Below are 16,501 nucleotides of genomic sequence, written 5' to 3'. Positions count from 1 at the left end.
TTTTTATACAGTTACCAAAAAAACAGTTTTTGCTTTGTCATTATGGGGTATTGTGTGTAGATTAATGAAGAAAAAAKCCCAATTTAATCAATTTTAGAAGAAGGCTGTAATGTAACAAAATGTGTAAAAAGTCAAGGGGTCAGAATTCTTTCCGAACGCACTGTAGGCCCTGAACATATAGTGAAACGAATCATGGAGTAACAGGTAAGGTACATKTTTTTTTAAACTTAAATACAGTAACTGGGTAACGACAGGAAAGTAATTGGAAAAGAAACTGAAACAAGAGGCAACTACCCAGCTACAAGCAAAGATACAAAAGGAACGAATGGCCCACATTCAGCATGTGAAGGTTCCAAGTACATGTCACGTTCGTCGTAATGATGAGAGCAAGGCGCAGCGTGCATAGAGTTCCACATKATTTTAATAAAGAGCAACTCACAAAACCAAACAATAAAGAACAAACAAAACGTGAAGCTACTGGAGTGCACAAAGGCAACTTACTGTAGACAAGATCCCACAACTAACAATGGGGAAATGGCTACCTAAATATGATCCCCAATCAGAGACAACGATAAACAGCTGTCTCTGATTGGGAACCATATCAGGCCAACATAGACATACAAACACCTAGATGACCCACCCTACTCACTATCACGCCCCAACCGACACAGAGAAAAACAGCTTACTATGGTCAGGCGTGACAGTACCCCCCCCCCCCCAAAGGTGCGGACTCGACCGCAAAACCTGACTCAATAGGGGAGGGTCCGGATGGGCATCTATGATGGATGACGTAGGGCGTCGGGGGCGGCTCCGTGCGGAGCGCATCGCCGGAAGCTCCGGACCGTGGATCGTCGCCAGAGCCCGGACCGTGGATCGTCGCCGGAGGCCACGACCGTGGATTGTCGCCGGAGCCCCGGACCGTGGATCGTCGCCGAGGCCCGGACCGTGGATCGTCGCCGGAGGCCCGGACCGTGGATCGTCGCGGAGCCCCCGGACCGTGGATCGTCGCCGGAGGCCTGGATCGTCGCGGAGGAACCGGACCGTAGATCATCGCCGGAGGCTCTGGACTGAGAACCCCTGCTGAAGGCTCCGGACCGTCGCTGGAGGTTCCGGACGCGCAGACCGTCGCTGGAGGTTCCGGCGACAGTTCCCGGTCCGGAGCTTCCGGCGACGGGCCGCGGTCCGTAACACCAACGACGGCCGCGGTCCAGAACCTCAACGACGGGCCGCTCCGGACCGGGGAACTGTCGGCTGGAAGCTCCGGACCGGGAACTGTCGCCGGAAGCTCCGGACCGGGAACTGTCGCCGGAAGCTCTTGGACTGTGGAGGCGCACTGGAGGCCTGATGCGTGGGACTGGTACCGGTGGGCACCGGGCTGATGACAGCGACCTAGGGCGAGTGCGGGGAAGAGGCACAGGACGTACTGGACTGTGGAGGCGCACTGGAGACCTGATGCGTGGGACCGGTACAGTGGTACGGCCTGATGAACGCACTCAGGGTGAGTCCGGAGAGGAGGCACAGGACGTACTGGACTGTGGAGGCGCACTGGAGATCTGATGCGTGGGACCGGTATAGGTGGCACCGGGCTGATGACATGCACCTCAGGGCGAGTGCGGAGAGGAGGCACAGGACGTACTGGACTGTGGAAGAGCACTGGAGACCTGATGCGTGGGACCGGTACAGGTGGCACTGGGCTGATGACACGCACCTCAGGGCGAGTGCGAGGAAGAGGAACAGGACGGACCTGACTGGGGACACYCACTTGAGGGAGAGTGCGAGGAGCAGGAACAGGACACACCTGACTGGAAAAGCGCACTTGAGGGAGAGTGCGAGGAGTTGGCACAGGACATACTGGGTTGTAAAGATACACTGGAGACCTGGTGTGTATAGCCGGCATCAATTGTTCTGGAACTTTAACACACATTTCAGGACGAGTACGAGGAACTGGCACAGGTGGCATCGGACAGCTAACACGCTTCTCAGGGCGACACTACAAAAAAACTAARCGTGAAGCTCAAAGGCTATGTGCCCTAAACAAAGTCAACTTCCCACAAACATAGGTGGAAAAAAGAGCTACCTAAGTATGGTTCCCAATCAGAGACAACYATAGACAGCTGTCAAAACATAGAAATAGAAAATCATAGAAACACAAAACATAGAATGCCCACCCCAACTCACGCCCTGACCAAACCAAAATAGAGACATAAAAAGGATCTCTAAGGTCAGGGCGTGACAATTATTGATAGTTCTTCAGTAACAAATAGTTGTTCCTACATAACAACCAGGATAATTCAGTACTCTTTATATCACTACTACAAACCAACTATCAATGGGTAATTACCAAGTTCCTACCTGGTTGTTGCCGTCTTATTTCGCTGTTGCTTCCTGGTGCTTTCCGGAAACAACAGCACTGTGCTTAATTTAGCAAAAATATGGCTTTGACACCTAATTTGACATACTACTATGAACTTCATATCAAATCGTATTGGTCACATACACATGTTTAGCGGATGTTATGTTGGTGCTCATGGGTCCTTTTAGATAAAAATACCTTTTAAGACTTTTTCTAGTCTATGTTTTTTAAGACCCCTTTTCCATTTGTTTGACCAGAAATCAAAGCCATTACTTGTTCCTCATTTTTATGATGGAAAAGGGTTGAAAAATGTATCTATGCCTTAATTTCCCCCAAATATACTCAGCTTTCATTTGACACCCAATTTGAATTGCTCCTAAGAACTTCACATGTTGGTGCTCCTGAGTCCTGTCCTTTGACTTGGGAAATGACCATTTGCAAAACGAAAGTCACATGAATGTTTCCATGATTTTCTCTCCAGAGTCAGAAAGAAAAACAGAGCATAGTCACCTACACCCAGCCTGTGAATGAAGAGCGACAACTCAATGTTTAATCCATCACATTTCAGCCAGGAACCTCGGAGAGGCGATAATACAGTCTGAACAATGTAAAAAGCTCTGAATGGAATGAAAATGGTCTGGATTCAGTTGAAATGATGCTGCACAGTTTTGGCAATGAGGGTGCTCATGGCATAAAAGGTAAGACTGCATTTCAACAGGATAATAATGCGAGTTACAACAATTCTAGGGAGAGAGAATGTTTTTGCAATGATACCCGTAATGTTCCCCTGATGTTTGAGTGTCCAGTTTCCAGTTAGTTATGGGAACATTCTATGTATGTTAGCAAAACCTCCYGAGAACCTATTTAGCATGTTTTGGTGTTAGAGTTAGGAGAAGATTCCCTCAATGTCAAACAGAACTTACCCAGAATAAGGTTAACATTCTCAGAATATGCAATATTAATGTTGTCCAGTTTTCTGAGGGTTAGGAGAATATTCCATCAACGTCACACCAAACATAGAACATGGTTGTCATGTTCTCAGAATATAAGACATTAATGTTCTAGACACGTTTCATGGGAATGTTACAAGAACCTTCCTGTGTCCAATGACATTTAAAACATAGYAAGTTCTGTCATAGTCCCCTGGAGATTTTTGTCTAGTMCCCAGCTAGTTCTGGGGACATCCCTAAATAATTTTTTAGGATGTCYCTTGATGGTCCCACACCACCCATTGTTACTGTTGACGAGCCCATCAAGGCCCTGCTGATTGGTGAACCAWACTAACCCAATTGACAGAGTGAAAAGAAGGAAGCCTGTACAGAATAAAACTATTCCAAAACATGCATCCTGTTTGCAACAAGGRACTAAAGTAATACTGCAAAAAATGTGGCAAAGCAATACAACTTTTTGTCCTGGATACAAAGTGTTACAGTATGTTTGGGGCAAATCCAATACAACACATTACTGAGTATCAATCTCCATATTTTCAAGCATAGAGTTGGCTGCAGTATTTTATGGGTATGCTTGTAATCGTTAATTCCATAAAAAATCTGTCGTTTCCAGCTACAATAGTCATTTACAACATMTACAATGTCTACACTGTATTTCTGATCATTTTTGTGTTATTTTAATGGACAAAAAATGTGCTTTTCTTTCAAAAACAAGGACATTTCTAAGTGACCKCAAACTTTTGAACTGTAGTGTARYTATAATTCCAAAAATAAGTCCAAAAATGGATGTAGCAACTACAGATTGCCCCTTTAAGTCCTTAATTTAGCAATAAAAGCCACACTTCTATTCCATAGGCTGAGATCCGCACTGTGCAGCTGTGGCAAGAGAGCATTTTTCACTGGCTGACTGTCCACTGGTTTCATAAACAATGATTGATAGGCAGTTTAAACTTCTTGAAATCAACAATTATTGGGTTCAAATACACATTTAGGTTTGTGAACAACCATCCACAACAACCACAATCAATAAGGTGCAAATACGTAGCTAAATGAGAGCAGCAGTGTGATTCGCATCAATGAGCTATGTAGATAGCAATAATAAGTGATGTCCGTATCGCCGTAGACTACACCACTGCTGTCATTCACCACTGCTGTCATTCACCACTGCTGTCATTCTTACCTCCAAGCGTTTATTCAAGTTGGATAATCTTTGGATACCAACAGTAGTCGTACCATTCGAAGACATAGCTTGGACTGTAGCCTACAAAAGCATATTCCTGCTATTTTCCCGCGATCCATCAAACCCATTTGGTGTTTCATCATAGTTGTCTCTGACTTCTGGTCACACTCGCTCAGGTGGCACAAARTTACATTTGCGCCCTTTTTCAATGTTGAAAAAAAGAGAAGTGTCCAAGATTTTTTTCGCAACCTCCTTTCTCAATTTAAAAGTAATCCTCTAAGTAATCATCTAGTTTTTCAAAAGTATCTGTAATCTGATTACAATATTTTTGCTGGTAATGTAACGGATTACTGTTACCGTTTTTTTAATCCCTTACATGTAACGGATGTAATCCGTTACTCTCCAACCCTGCATACCCGTCGTGCGTTATTGTTTATTTCTAGTATGTTAATTGATCATGAAAAGCATGCAGCTACTTGCTGTATAACTCTGATGATAGAGCTAAATGTGGAATAATCGTTAATGTGTCTTTCTGACTATGCACTTCAYGAGGTGATGATATTAAAACCAAATAGTTATCAAATGTATTCAGCAATCCCCTCGAAAACAGCAAGTAGTTGTCAATGGTTTTAGCGGAGCTGGAGTTATCCTTGCCCCCCAGCAGTCAAATCGAACGCTCTACACCATATTGATAACGACCTATAATAACCACCGAGTTGATGCGGGGAAGTGTCCATATTGCCGAACTCAGCATGCATACCGTACACAGCAGAACATGATTAGTACATGAAACAATCAGACTATTACTCTATAATTTCACCCCTTTCTAGTAAAGATAATGAATACAAATATTAGACATGGGGTTCCTCCACACATCAATTAATTAAAAGACATTGCCAGCATTGTTGACATCCAAAATCAGTCGAGTATTTTCAGAATGGTCTGCTCGTTGAAATGTAAGGTTGCATATACCCTATACAATGCCATATGTGGACCAAGGCTTTACATGTGGGATACACGCATAATAACATGGTTTTGATTGACTGTTTTGACTTCCAATTGCAGCGTAGATTGTGGTTGCTGTGAATGCAACTGATTGGAAGAAATCTGTGGAGGGCGTGGAGCTGAGATTACAGATTCCCTCTAGCCCCCCAACACCAGCCTAACCGCCACCACCCACCCACCCAACCCAAACCGAGGATGAAAGAAAGACCAAATATTGTATAGCGTGCAGATCATTGGATAGGCGTTCATAAAGACCAATAGTGCAGCTTGCATCAGCCGCGAGACGAAATCTATATTTGCCAAATTGTGGGACAGCAACTACATAAACATATTGACGGATCATGATTTAATTAGTGCCATAAAGCTTTCTACCTCGGACCATGGAATATTCTTTGTCACGAACCTCAGACGCTATTGCTGATATCATGGACAATTGAGGTGCTTCGTTGCATGATATAGTAATGTTTTAATGAGTGAGCTGTCGTGGGTGAGATTGTGCTMCAGAAGAACAAACTAGGCTACTAGGTTTATGGATTCGGGCACTCACACAGGGAGGCCTGATGGAAGCTGCGACACATTTGGATATGACACAGTAAACTTCGAGTAAAGAATAGTTATGAATGCGCGAATGAAAATGTGTCGATATATTGCAATAATATAATAATAATGGGTATTTTTTGTAATGTGTAACATAGCATAGTGACTACGCGTGAGATGTAAAGCGAAGCCTGCAGGATTTTGATATCGGAGCTGACTATATATTTCGCTGCTTTACTGGAAACGTAAACATCCGGATTATCTTTGATCTTTGACTTAATATAACGGTGAGAGTAGTTAACCAAAGACTAGTTATCTCTCGTATGCTTTGGCGTGGGGGAACTCAACAACACAGGACTAATGCATTCTCTTCCTTCTACTTAAACGGAGAATTACGTTTTAATCTTAAAAAGAGGGCAAGTAGTGTGAGTTTGGGCTTTGCGCTCCTCAGGAATCCTGTGTGTTGTGTGATTGGCCAACATCAACATGCCAACCTCACGCTCTGGTGCCACCCCGGTGGAATACTGGGTCGATGGCTCGCGCCGAGATGTCTCCATGGATGAATTTTACACCATMGGCCCAGAACTGGGAAGGTAGAGTACTGTAGTCTGTGCCTTTATTGACTCCAATGCATACAGTAAATACCACCAGCATTCATAACTACTGCAGAAAAACATATCAGTGGAATTTCATCCAATGGGATGTAGTATTTCATTACATTATGGCTATAGCTAAAGTGTACATTTTGAATTACCATGTTTACAATTTCATTATTTATCTACTGTGTATATCACATGGATTAGGTTTGATTCTCTGACAGGACAGACAGAACACATATTTTAGACCAGTTCAGTAAAAGGAATCAATTGCATGCATAGTTCAGCACCATGGACAGCTCCTCCTGTTAACAAGTGACAATTTCTCTCCCATCATCTCACCTCATAAGTAGCCTACTAACATGATGCCAAGACACAATCAACATGTGTCAATACATGATCTTCACTCTGTCAGGGGGGTAACCAGCCCACTGTGTTTGCTATGGATATGGCCTCTCATTGTAATGGGGGCAACACATGGCCTAGCACTGGACAACAGTGAAACGTGAAGGGATTAGTGCAAGTATGGAGGAAACAGGTGTTACGCACCATTTTCAGAGGCTTTATATMGAATCTCCCACTATGTCTGACCCCTCCCCTCCATCCACATGAGTCTGGCTTAAGTACACTCTTACATCACATCCAGATTGACAATGTCAACATGTCAATATTTGTCACTTGGAGTGGGTGTCAGTGGTCTGTTGACGTTTGGGGGTCTGACTGACAGATGGAGTGGCAATTGGAGCCCTTCTGGGTATTCATGCGTTTGATGAAGACATTCGTCAGCAGGCGTAAACAACGATATCCCACCATGTCCATGGTTCTGACAAAAAAAAAACGGCTCACTGTAATTGCTAATTCACACTATAATCCATGCCAAGCAGAGCTGTACTGGGCTGGCCTGGTTACACATCCGCAGCAGTTGCTGGGACAGTGTGTGAGAGACTGTCTGAAACAGCACAGTGCAGTTAGGGTTGGCCATATAATGTGAATCAGGTGTAATATTTCCGTTGGATATACCGTGGGACAGGTGAATGCGTCAGAATGAACCACCAATGCACCTGTGCCTTTATATTAAACCTTATTTCACGCCACACTTAAATGTATTAATCGTTCTCTTCTCCTCACCTGCAACTGCATGTATAATGGACAGGCACCCATTTTGTCACTTCGGGAGTTCTGTGTGAGACTGAAGGGAGAGATCTCACTGTCAGTGGTATAACAAACTGTATACCAAGCTTTCAAAAAGCTGCCCATACGTCCCTTTAGAGSACTCAAACACATCACACTAGATCCAAATCAAATAATATGGTCATTACTTAAAGTAGGCCACTGTTTGCTAGAATTAAGCAGTAACAATTGAACACCAACAGCGCATATTGACTCAGATACAGACGTTTACTGAATGAATCATCTGTGATCGACATTTGAGGATCTATCTACAGTCGGTAGATCGATCGGAAACAATAGGCCAGTTCAGCCACTGGTACTTGCTTCATGCACGTAAACATACACAACTTACTCTCAGCTTCCCCCAGCCTCCCCATATAAGGGTGTGCACAGTTGTTAGGGGTCTACTTTTCGAGGAGAGTTGCCAAGGAGACCCTACAGCTATGAGAGTGGTGTCGAGAGGGCTGGGGGATGATTATGCCTGGATTGTATTAGCACTAGCCGGACTGCTGGAGAAACGGAGAATAATTTCCTAAGCAGGGCAAATGCTGAGTGCCCCCATAGGGATACTACTGAGGGGAAGTCCCAGATTAGATAGCTGCTGGCTGCTGCCAGTACTCCCTCCGTATTCCACTGTGTGGTTTTATTCTGACCGCCCTCTTAATAACGACCTAGTTCAGTTTTACACAATCGACATCCGATTCTAATTGACCAAAATACCAGTTTTGCTGACGGTATTGAATAGTAATGATTGTACACATGTACATATTGATAGCTCACTTGAAGATGGTATACCGGTATCGAAGGGATTAGTAAATCCCGAGAAAATACTATTGCTCCAAAGGCCCKTAATTCTTCAACGGCTCAATTGAATTTGAACACGCATTGATAAAAAATATAAAAAATCTTTCAATGTTGAGATATGCCAAAATACAGATATGAAACAGTGGGACTCTACTGATGAACCTATATCATATAGATAGAGCACCAAAACACATAACCATCTGTATGTGTGAGGTCATATAGACTGTTCAAGTGAACCAAGATACATGTGGTGCTCCAGTTGTCCCAGGCAACCCACAGCTCAGCTGCTGCTGTGTCTTCTGCTACTACTGCGTTCCCTAGTTCGAAATAATGACGATATACGTTGGGCCAGGGCATTATCTCTAGATTTCCAAGTAGATTGAAAAGCAACAGACAACACGAGACAGCCCAATCACGTATTAACAGATTACCCACGGTTTCAGCTCATACTTAGTGCTACCCTCTGCCCTCTCATGTAATCGTGTCATGGCTTTGAAATGCTTTCTTTCCCTGCATGTTTTCCTCCACAACGGGTTTTACTTAGCAATGTTAGCAATAAGCGCGTAGATGGATTCTGCATCTAATGGTTCACCGTYGAGTTGTTATTGTAATGGTTGAGATGGATGTCAGCTTATGAATGTTACGTTGATGAGCAAATGACATTATACTTACACTCAAATAATGATTCACAAGCAGTTCATGAGTCGAACTTGAGATAAAATGCTGAATCATTGCACTGTGGAGAGAACCGTATGATCATAGTCGTTGACTGATTTATCTTCTTCCTAGGGGGGCCACGTCAGTGGTGTTTCGCACTGAGGAGAAGAAGACACAGAAGCCCTATGCTGCAAAGGTCCTCAAGAAGACTGTGAGTCCATCGGCCATTTTATAGTTATACTGACAGTATCATAATGGGGCTCTCATTCTCATTCTTCCCATTTCAGATCGACAAGAAAATAGTGCGGACTGAAATTGGTGTCCTGCTGCGACTTTCCCACCCGAATATTGTAAGAGTTCACTTTATTTTATCCCAGACACCGCTGAAAAAACATTAAAATTGTATCTTTTCTCAGACCATGACATGAACAATAGTGGTGCCTTATTGTAGGATACTAGCAACTTCAATGTTTTTTGATATGTTGTATTGTTWAAAAAAAGAAACGTTTCTAAGAATGTGAACTAAATGAACATTAATGGTGACTTCTTTAGTAACATGAATGTTTTTTATTATGTCTTTGTCAACATTTTTGGGCGAGTTCTCAATCTCGTCTTCCCCTCTACCTGTGGTTTTGGACCTCAGATCCGCCTGAAGGAGATCTTTGAGACAGAGACAGACATCGCCCTCATCTTGGAGCTGGTGACTGGAGGGGAACTCTTTGACAGGTGCTTACGCCCAAAATATACCCCCCTTACGACCCCGTCTCCACCCCATATCCCTGCTGAAATTGGTTTCACTTCGGCGGGGCCAGAGGTGGAATCAGTGGCCTCAGTCAGTCCCCCCGTTCCATTTGCCTGCTTTGTCATTAGCAGCAATTTATGACACAGGAGTTATTGAGATGTAGAGCATAAATGGAATAGAAAATTACATTTGTAATGGCCCTCACCAACAKTGTTGCCAGGAAACGAATTAGAACACTGTGGTTGGAGCAAATACCCCACCCATCTGTAAAACTCATCATGAATAATCAATATGAGTCACTGTTTCTCTATTGTTTAATTGTTTTGGTATAATAGCCTAATTAAATGGTCTGTTAATCTCGTTATCCTCCTATCACCTTATAGGTTTAGGAATGTTTGACAGTAACAAGTACCTATTATTAGGTCTGTGACAATACCAGTATCGCAATATTTCTTCCATGGCAAAAATGAAAACACAAAGCACACTATTTGGTCCTTTAAAAACCTGCTGTTTGTAAAATACTGTGTGCTGTAGCTTGGAAAATAATTAAATGTGACTCTGGATGACAACATAATGTTTGTTCCCAACATTTGGGCTGTTTTCCCTGAATAAATTCAACTCGCTTCGTGTTTTGTTTCCTTGCCACAATACTAACGAGTAATGCGGTACTGGTATCGTCCCGGCRCTATTATTTTCCCTCACTACAGAGTTGAYGGACCACTCTCTTCCAAAGTGGGCTATTTGAACTCTGTGTAACGTTTTGACTGTGTTTGACCGTTAGTCTCTTTCTGCCCTTTTAGGATCGTGGAGAGAGGGTACTACAGTGAGAGAGATGCTGCCCATGTCATCAAGCAGATTCTGGAGGCAGTGGCGGTAAGATATGTGATTGAATGGCCAKTGATGGGCTATTGAGTAGAAATGTGCCTTATTTCACCAAATGCTATGGAATTTGCTAAGAATTCTGAGATGCACAGCACCCCTCTATGCAGAGAAGAGAGAGTAGAGATGCTGTTGCTGCTACAGTGGGGCAAAAAAGTATTTAGTCAGCCACCAATTGTGCAAGTTCTCCCACTTAAAAAMATGAGAGAGGCCTGTAATTTTCATCATAGGTACACTTCAACTATGACAGACAAAATGAGAAAAAAAATCCAGAAAATTACATTGTATGATTTTTAATGAATTAATTTGCCAAATTATGGTGGAAAATAAGTATTTGGTCAATAACAAAAGTTTCTCATACTTTGTTAATACCCTTTGTTGGCAATGACAGAGGTCAAACGTTTTCTGTAAGTCTTCACAAGGTTTTCACACATGTTCGCTGGTTATTTTGGCCCATTCCTCCAATGCAGATCTCCTCTAAGACAGTGATGTTTTGGGGCTGTTGCTGGGCAACACAGACTTTCAACTCCCTGCAAAGATTTTCTATGGGGTTGAGATCTGGAGACTGGCTAGGCCACTCCAGGACCTTGAAATGCTTCTTACGAAGCCACTCTTCGTTGCCCGGGCGGTGTGTTTGGGATCATTGTCATGCTGAAAGACCCAGCCACGTTTCATCTCTCAATGCCCTTGCTGATGGAACGAGGTTTTCACTCAAAATATCACGATACATGGCCCCATTCATTCTTTCCTTTACACGGATCAGTCGTCCTGGTCCCTTTGCAGAAAAACAGCCCCAAAGCATGAATGTTTCACCCCATGCTTCACAGTAGGTATGGTGTTCTTTGGATGCAACTCAGCATTCTTTGTCCTCCAAACACGACGAGTTGAGTTTTTTACCAAAAAGTTTATTTTGGTTTCAATCTGACCATATGACATTCTCCCAATCTTCTTCTGGATCATCCAAATGCTCTTAGCAAACTTCAGACGGGCCTGGACATGTACTGGCTTAAGCAGGGGGACACGTCTGCAACTGCAGGATTTGAGTCCCTGGCGGGTAGTGTGTTACTGATGGTAGGCTTTGTTACTTTGGTCCAGCTCTCTGCAGGTCATTCACTAGGTCCCCCCGTGTGGTTCTGGGATTTTTGCTCACCGTTCTTGTGATCATTTGTGACCCCACGGGGTGAGATCTTGCGTGGAGCCCCAGATCGAGGGAGATTATCAGTGGTCTTGTATGTCTTCCATTTCCTAATAATTCCCCCACAGTTGATTTCTTCAAAAGCTGCTTACCTATTGCAGATTCAGTCTTCCCAGCAGGTCCCAGATCCAGTTTCCCAGCCTGGTCAGGTCTACAATTTTGTTTCTGGTGTCCTTTGACAGCTCTTTGGTCTTGGCCATAGTGGAGTTTGGAGTGTGACTGTTTGAGGTTGTGGACAGGTGTCTTTTATACTGATAACAAGTTCAAACAGGTGCCCTTAATACAGGTAACGAGTGGAGGACAGAGGAGCCTCTTAAGGAAGAAGTTACAGGTCTGTGAGAGCCAGAAATCTTGCTTGTTTGTAAGTGACCAATACTTATTTTCCACCATAATTTGCAAAAAATTCATAAAAAATCCTACCATGTGATTTTCAGGATTTTTTTTTTTCATTTTGTCTGTCATAGTTGAAGTGTACCTATGATGAAAATTACAGGCCTCTCTCATCTTTTTAAGTGGGAGAACTTGCACAATTGGTGGCTGACTAAATACTTTTTTGCCCCACTGTATATGTTTTGTCTTTCACTATGGTTGCATCATCTTAACACTTATTTTTCTTAAAACTGCCTTGTTGGTTAATAAGGGCTTGTAAGTAAGCATTTCACTGTAAGGTTGTTGTATTCGGCGCATGTGACAAATGAAATTTGATTTGATCTACAGTAGCTTCAATAGAAAACAGGTCAACATGGAGCTGAGAGACTTTTCAGAAGCTTGTTCAGTTGAGACGGGTCTCTTATCCATACTTTGCATAGGGAAATACACATACTTTTAGGCTTAATATTCAATTTGTTTCAGGTTTGGTCTTATCTGTGGCCTTCTGTGTCCAGTCACTGCACATACTTCTAAAGTCATAATCACATTTTAGCATGAAGTTCAATATGCTTCAGATTTCATATTTCCAGTGAGCTAGTATGTGCAGTCAGTCAATGCGCTCTGTTGCAGGCAGCGCTGAGCCCTGTTTCAGGCAGAATGATATCTCCCAAAAATAGAGGATGATTATTTAGTCAGTTGAAAATGCCACTAAACATTGTTTTGGGGTTTAAGACTTGGCAATGGCACCAATGAATGTTAACCAGAAGATTAGTGTGAGAGACTTTATTTAGAAATACAAATGTATTGTAATCCCAGAATACAAGCAGCTAAGGGCTTGGCTGGACACACACACACACACACACACAATGTGGTAGATGTGGGTCAGATGTGGCGTTGGTCTCAGCTAGAGGAATGACGGATGTGTGTGTGAACGTACTTGTGTTTGAGTGACTGTGTGTGTGTGTGTATCCGTGCGTATGTGTGTTTGGTGAGCTGAAAGTGTGAAATAATCCTCTCAGAGAGCCATAGCAATTCTTTTTAACAGCCTCTTAATCTTCTGACCAAGAGAGGCAGCAGGCAGCAGGGATGTGGGCTGCCTGTTATGTAACAGTGCTAGCGAGTGCGTGCCTGTGTGACAATGAACCAAGCCGCTGCTGTGCGGCCCATATGGCCACTGCTTTCGTTTTCTAAATAAGGATGTGACAAGTGGAGAATTTTTATTTATTTAAACAGCAATTTATTTATCGGTTTTCCCCGTTTAGAATCGTATGCATTTTTCTTATCGTTCCATGTGAATTCACAATGCAAAATATGGTCCTACTGCATCCGATTGTATATGACCACTAGGGGGCAAATGACGTTCTTTCTACTCGACAACAGAGCTCGCCTTGTAGATACACACAGCGAGGCGTGGCTTAACGTGCCACGCCCCTCGAGTAGGGTACAGCCGTAGGGTACTCCCGTTACTCCCATGTAATTAGCCTAACTTTGGTGTCATCCTAAGATAACTAGTGACGCTTCGTCATTTCAAGAAARGTTTTCAGCAGCTTCACGTGTCGTTATTAACACACTTGGCAGTCACAACAACAAATTATTTGCATGATACTTATTCTACCACTCTAATTTGTTACCRGACCTGCTAACACTGACAGTAAAGCTGCCACATTATACTTATGTCACTGTTTGTTTACCCTTAGTGTTTTCGCCGGTTAGCTGACGTTAGCTGGCTGGCTAGCGAGAGAAGTTCATCTCGATCTAATTCGCTAGTCTTAGATATGTCGCGTAACTACTTCCCGTCTTCGCCTGCCCTTTGAACGGTCTAGGTACTTAGAAAAGTTTAATCTGGTTGGCTTGCCTATACAGTGCCTTCGGAAAGTATTTAGACCCCTTGACTTTTTCCACATTTTGTTATGTTACAGCCTTATTCTAAAATTGATTTTTTTTTTAAATGCCTCATCKATCTATACACAATACCCCTTAATGACAAAGCGAAAATAGGTTTTTATAAATTTTWGCAAAAAACTAAAATGCCACATTTACATAAGTCTTCAGACCCTTTGCTATGAGACACGAAATTGAGCTCAGGTGCATCCTGTTTCCATTGATCATCCTTGATATGTTCCTACAACTTGATTGGAATCCACCTGTTATAAATTCAATTCATTGGACATGATTTGGAAAGGCACACACCTGTCTATGTAAGGTCCCACAATTGACAGTGCATTTCAGAGCAAAAACCAAGGCATGAGYTCAAAGGAATTGTCCGTAGAGCTCCGAGACACAGTGGCCTCCATCATTCTTAAATGGAAGAAGTTTGGAACCCCCAAGACTCTTCCTAGAGCTGGCCGCYTGGCCAAACTGAGCAATCAGGGGAGAAGGGTCTTGGTCAGGGAGGTGACCAAGAACCCGATGGTCACTCTGACAGAGCTCTAGAGTTCCTCTGTAGAGATGGGAGAACCTTCCAGAAGGACAACCATCTCTGCAGCACTCCACCAATCAGGCCTTTATGGTAGAGTGAAGCCACTCCGCAGGAAAAGGCACATGACAGCCCACTTGGGAGTTTGCCAAAAGACACCTAAAGACTCTCAGACCATGAGAAACAAAATTCTCTTGTCTGATGAAACCAAGATTGAACTKTTTGGCCTGAATGCCAGGCATCACGTCTGGAGGAAACCTGGCACCATCCCTACTGTGAAGCACGGTGATGGCAGCATCATGCTGTGGGGATGTTTTTCAGTGGCAGGGACTGGGAGACTAGTCAGGATCGAGGSAAAMAWGAACGGAGCAAAGTACAGTGAGATCCTTGATGAAAACTTGTTCCAGAGTGCTCAGGACCTCAGACTGGGGCGAAGGTTCACCTTCCAACAGGACAATGACCCTAAGCACACAGCCAAGACAACGCAGGAGTGTCTTCAGGACAAGTCTCCAAATGTCCTTCAGTGGCCCAGCCAGAGTCCAGACTTGAACCCGATCGAACATCTCTGGAGAAACCTGAAAATAACTGTGCAGCAACGCTCCCCATCCAACCTGACAGAGCTTGAGAGGATCTGTAGAGAAGAATGGCAGAAACTCCCCAAATACACGTGTGCCAAGCTTGTAGCAACATACCCAAGAAGACTTGAGGCTGTAATCGCTGTCAAAGGTGCTTCAACAAAGTACTGAGTAAAGGGTTTGAATACTTATGTAAATGTGATATTTACATTTTTTATGGGGTATTTGTGTAGATTGATGAGGGGGAAAAAACAATTTAATACATTTTAGAATAAGGCTGTGACCTAACAATGTGAAAAAATCAAAGGGTCTGAATACTTTCCAAAGCCACTGTATGTGCTTTCAACTTGCCGTAGACCAGCTGGGGAGATAACCCTACCAAATGGCCCAAAGTAGCCTATGMTGATATCTATACCTACTTGGTGTAATTTCCAGGTTTACACAGACAATACACATAGCTAGTTAGATACAAACAAGTGTTAGCTAGCGACTTACCGGTGATGAAGTGCTTCGAACACACATACAGTGGGGCAAAAAAGTATTTAGTCAGCCACCAATTGTGCAAGTTCTCCCACTTAAAAAGATGAGAGAGGCCTGTAATTTTCATCATAGGTACACTTCAACTATGACAGACAAAATTAGAAAAAAAAAACAGAAAATCACATTGTAGGATTTTTTATGAATTTATTTGCAAATTATGGTGGAAAATAAGTAAAATAAGACTAACTAGCTAGTCTCTCCCAACATAAAGGTTGGCTAATGCTAATAAGCTAGCGTTCAGCACCCTTAAGCTATTGGGTGTCAGAGTTATAACAGTATATAGTGAATGAGCAAGCAAAGAATGTCGATACAAGTCATGATATTAAGACAWGTGTTMATTTCCAGCAAGTGTATTTGATGGGTTTCGTGTCTGTCGCTAACGCTAGCTTATCTAGCTGAGACCGAAGATATGTTTTGGGACTTCTGATAGTGTGGACTGAAGCTGAACTTTACTACAACATTATATTTAACCCTGTTTAAAGTTAGCAATGTTGAGGTGGTGGAACTGACAAAATTAAAGTAATCATACAGGT

General features: G+C 43.1%; 1 protein-coding gene across 1 annotated transcript in view; it reads left to right on the top strand.

Annotated features, from left to right (window-relative positions):
- Window positions 1-5,666: 5,666 nt before the first annotated feature.
- Window positions 5,667-16,501, top strand: part of LOC111975601 (calcium/calmodulin-dependent protein kinase type IV-like) — a 29,910-nt gene continuing 19,075 nt past the window's right edge. Inside the window, exons 1-5 of the mRNA XM_024004005.2 lie at window positions 5,667-6,618; window positions 9,385-9,463; window positions 9,540-9,602; window positions 9,896-9,978; window positions 10,795-10,867. Coding sequence (XP_023859773.1) covers window positions 6,512-6,618; window positions 9,385-9,463; window positions 9,540-9,602; window positions 9,896-9,978; window positions 10,795-10,867 — 405 coding nt within the window. The 5' untranslated portion in view covers window positions 5,667-6,511. The remainder of the gene's footprint in view (window positions 6,619-9,384; window positions 9,464-9,539; window positions 9,603-9,895; window positions 9,979-10,794; window positions 10,868-16,501) is intronic.

The sequence above is a fragment of the Salvelinus sp. IW2-2015 genome, linkage group LG16 (assembly GCF_002910315.2).
Source record: "Salvelinus sp. IW2-2015 linkage group LG16, ASM291031v2, whole genome shotgun sequence".
Lineage (NCBI taxonomy): Eukaryota > Metazoa > Chordata > Actinopteri > Salmoniformes > Salmonidae > Salvelinus > Salvelinus sp. IW2-2015.
The sequence above is the reverse complement of the archived record's forward strand: the minus strand, read 5'-3'. Positions and strand labels throughout refer to the sequence as shown.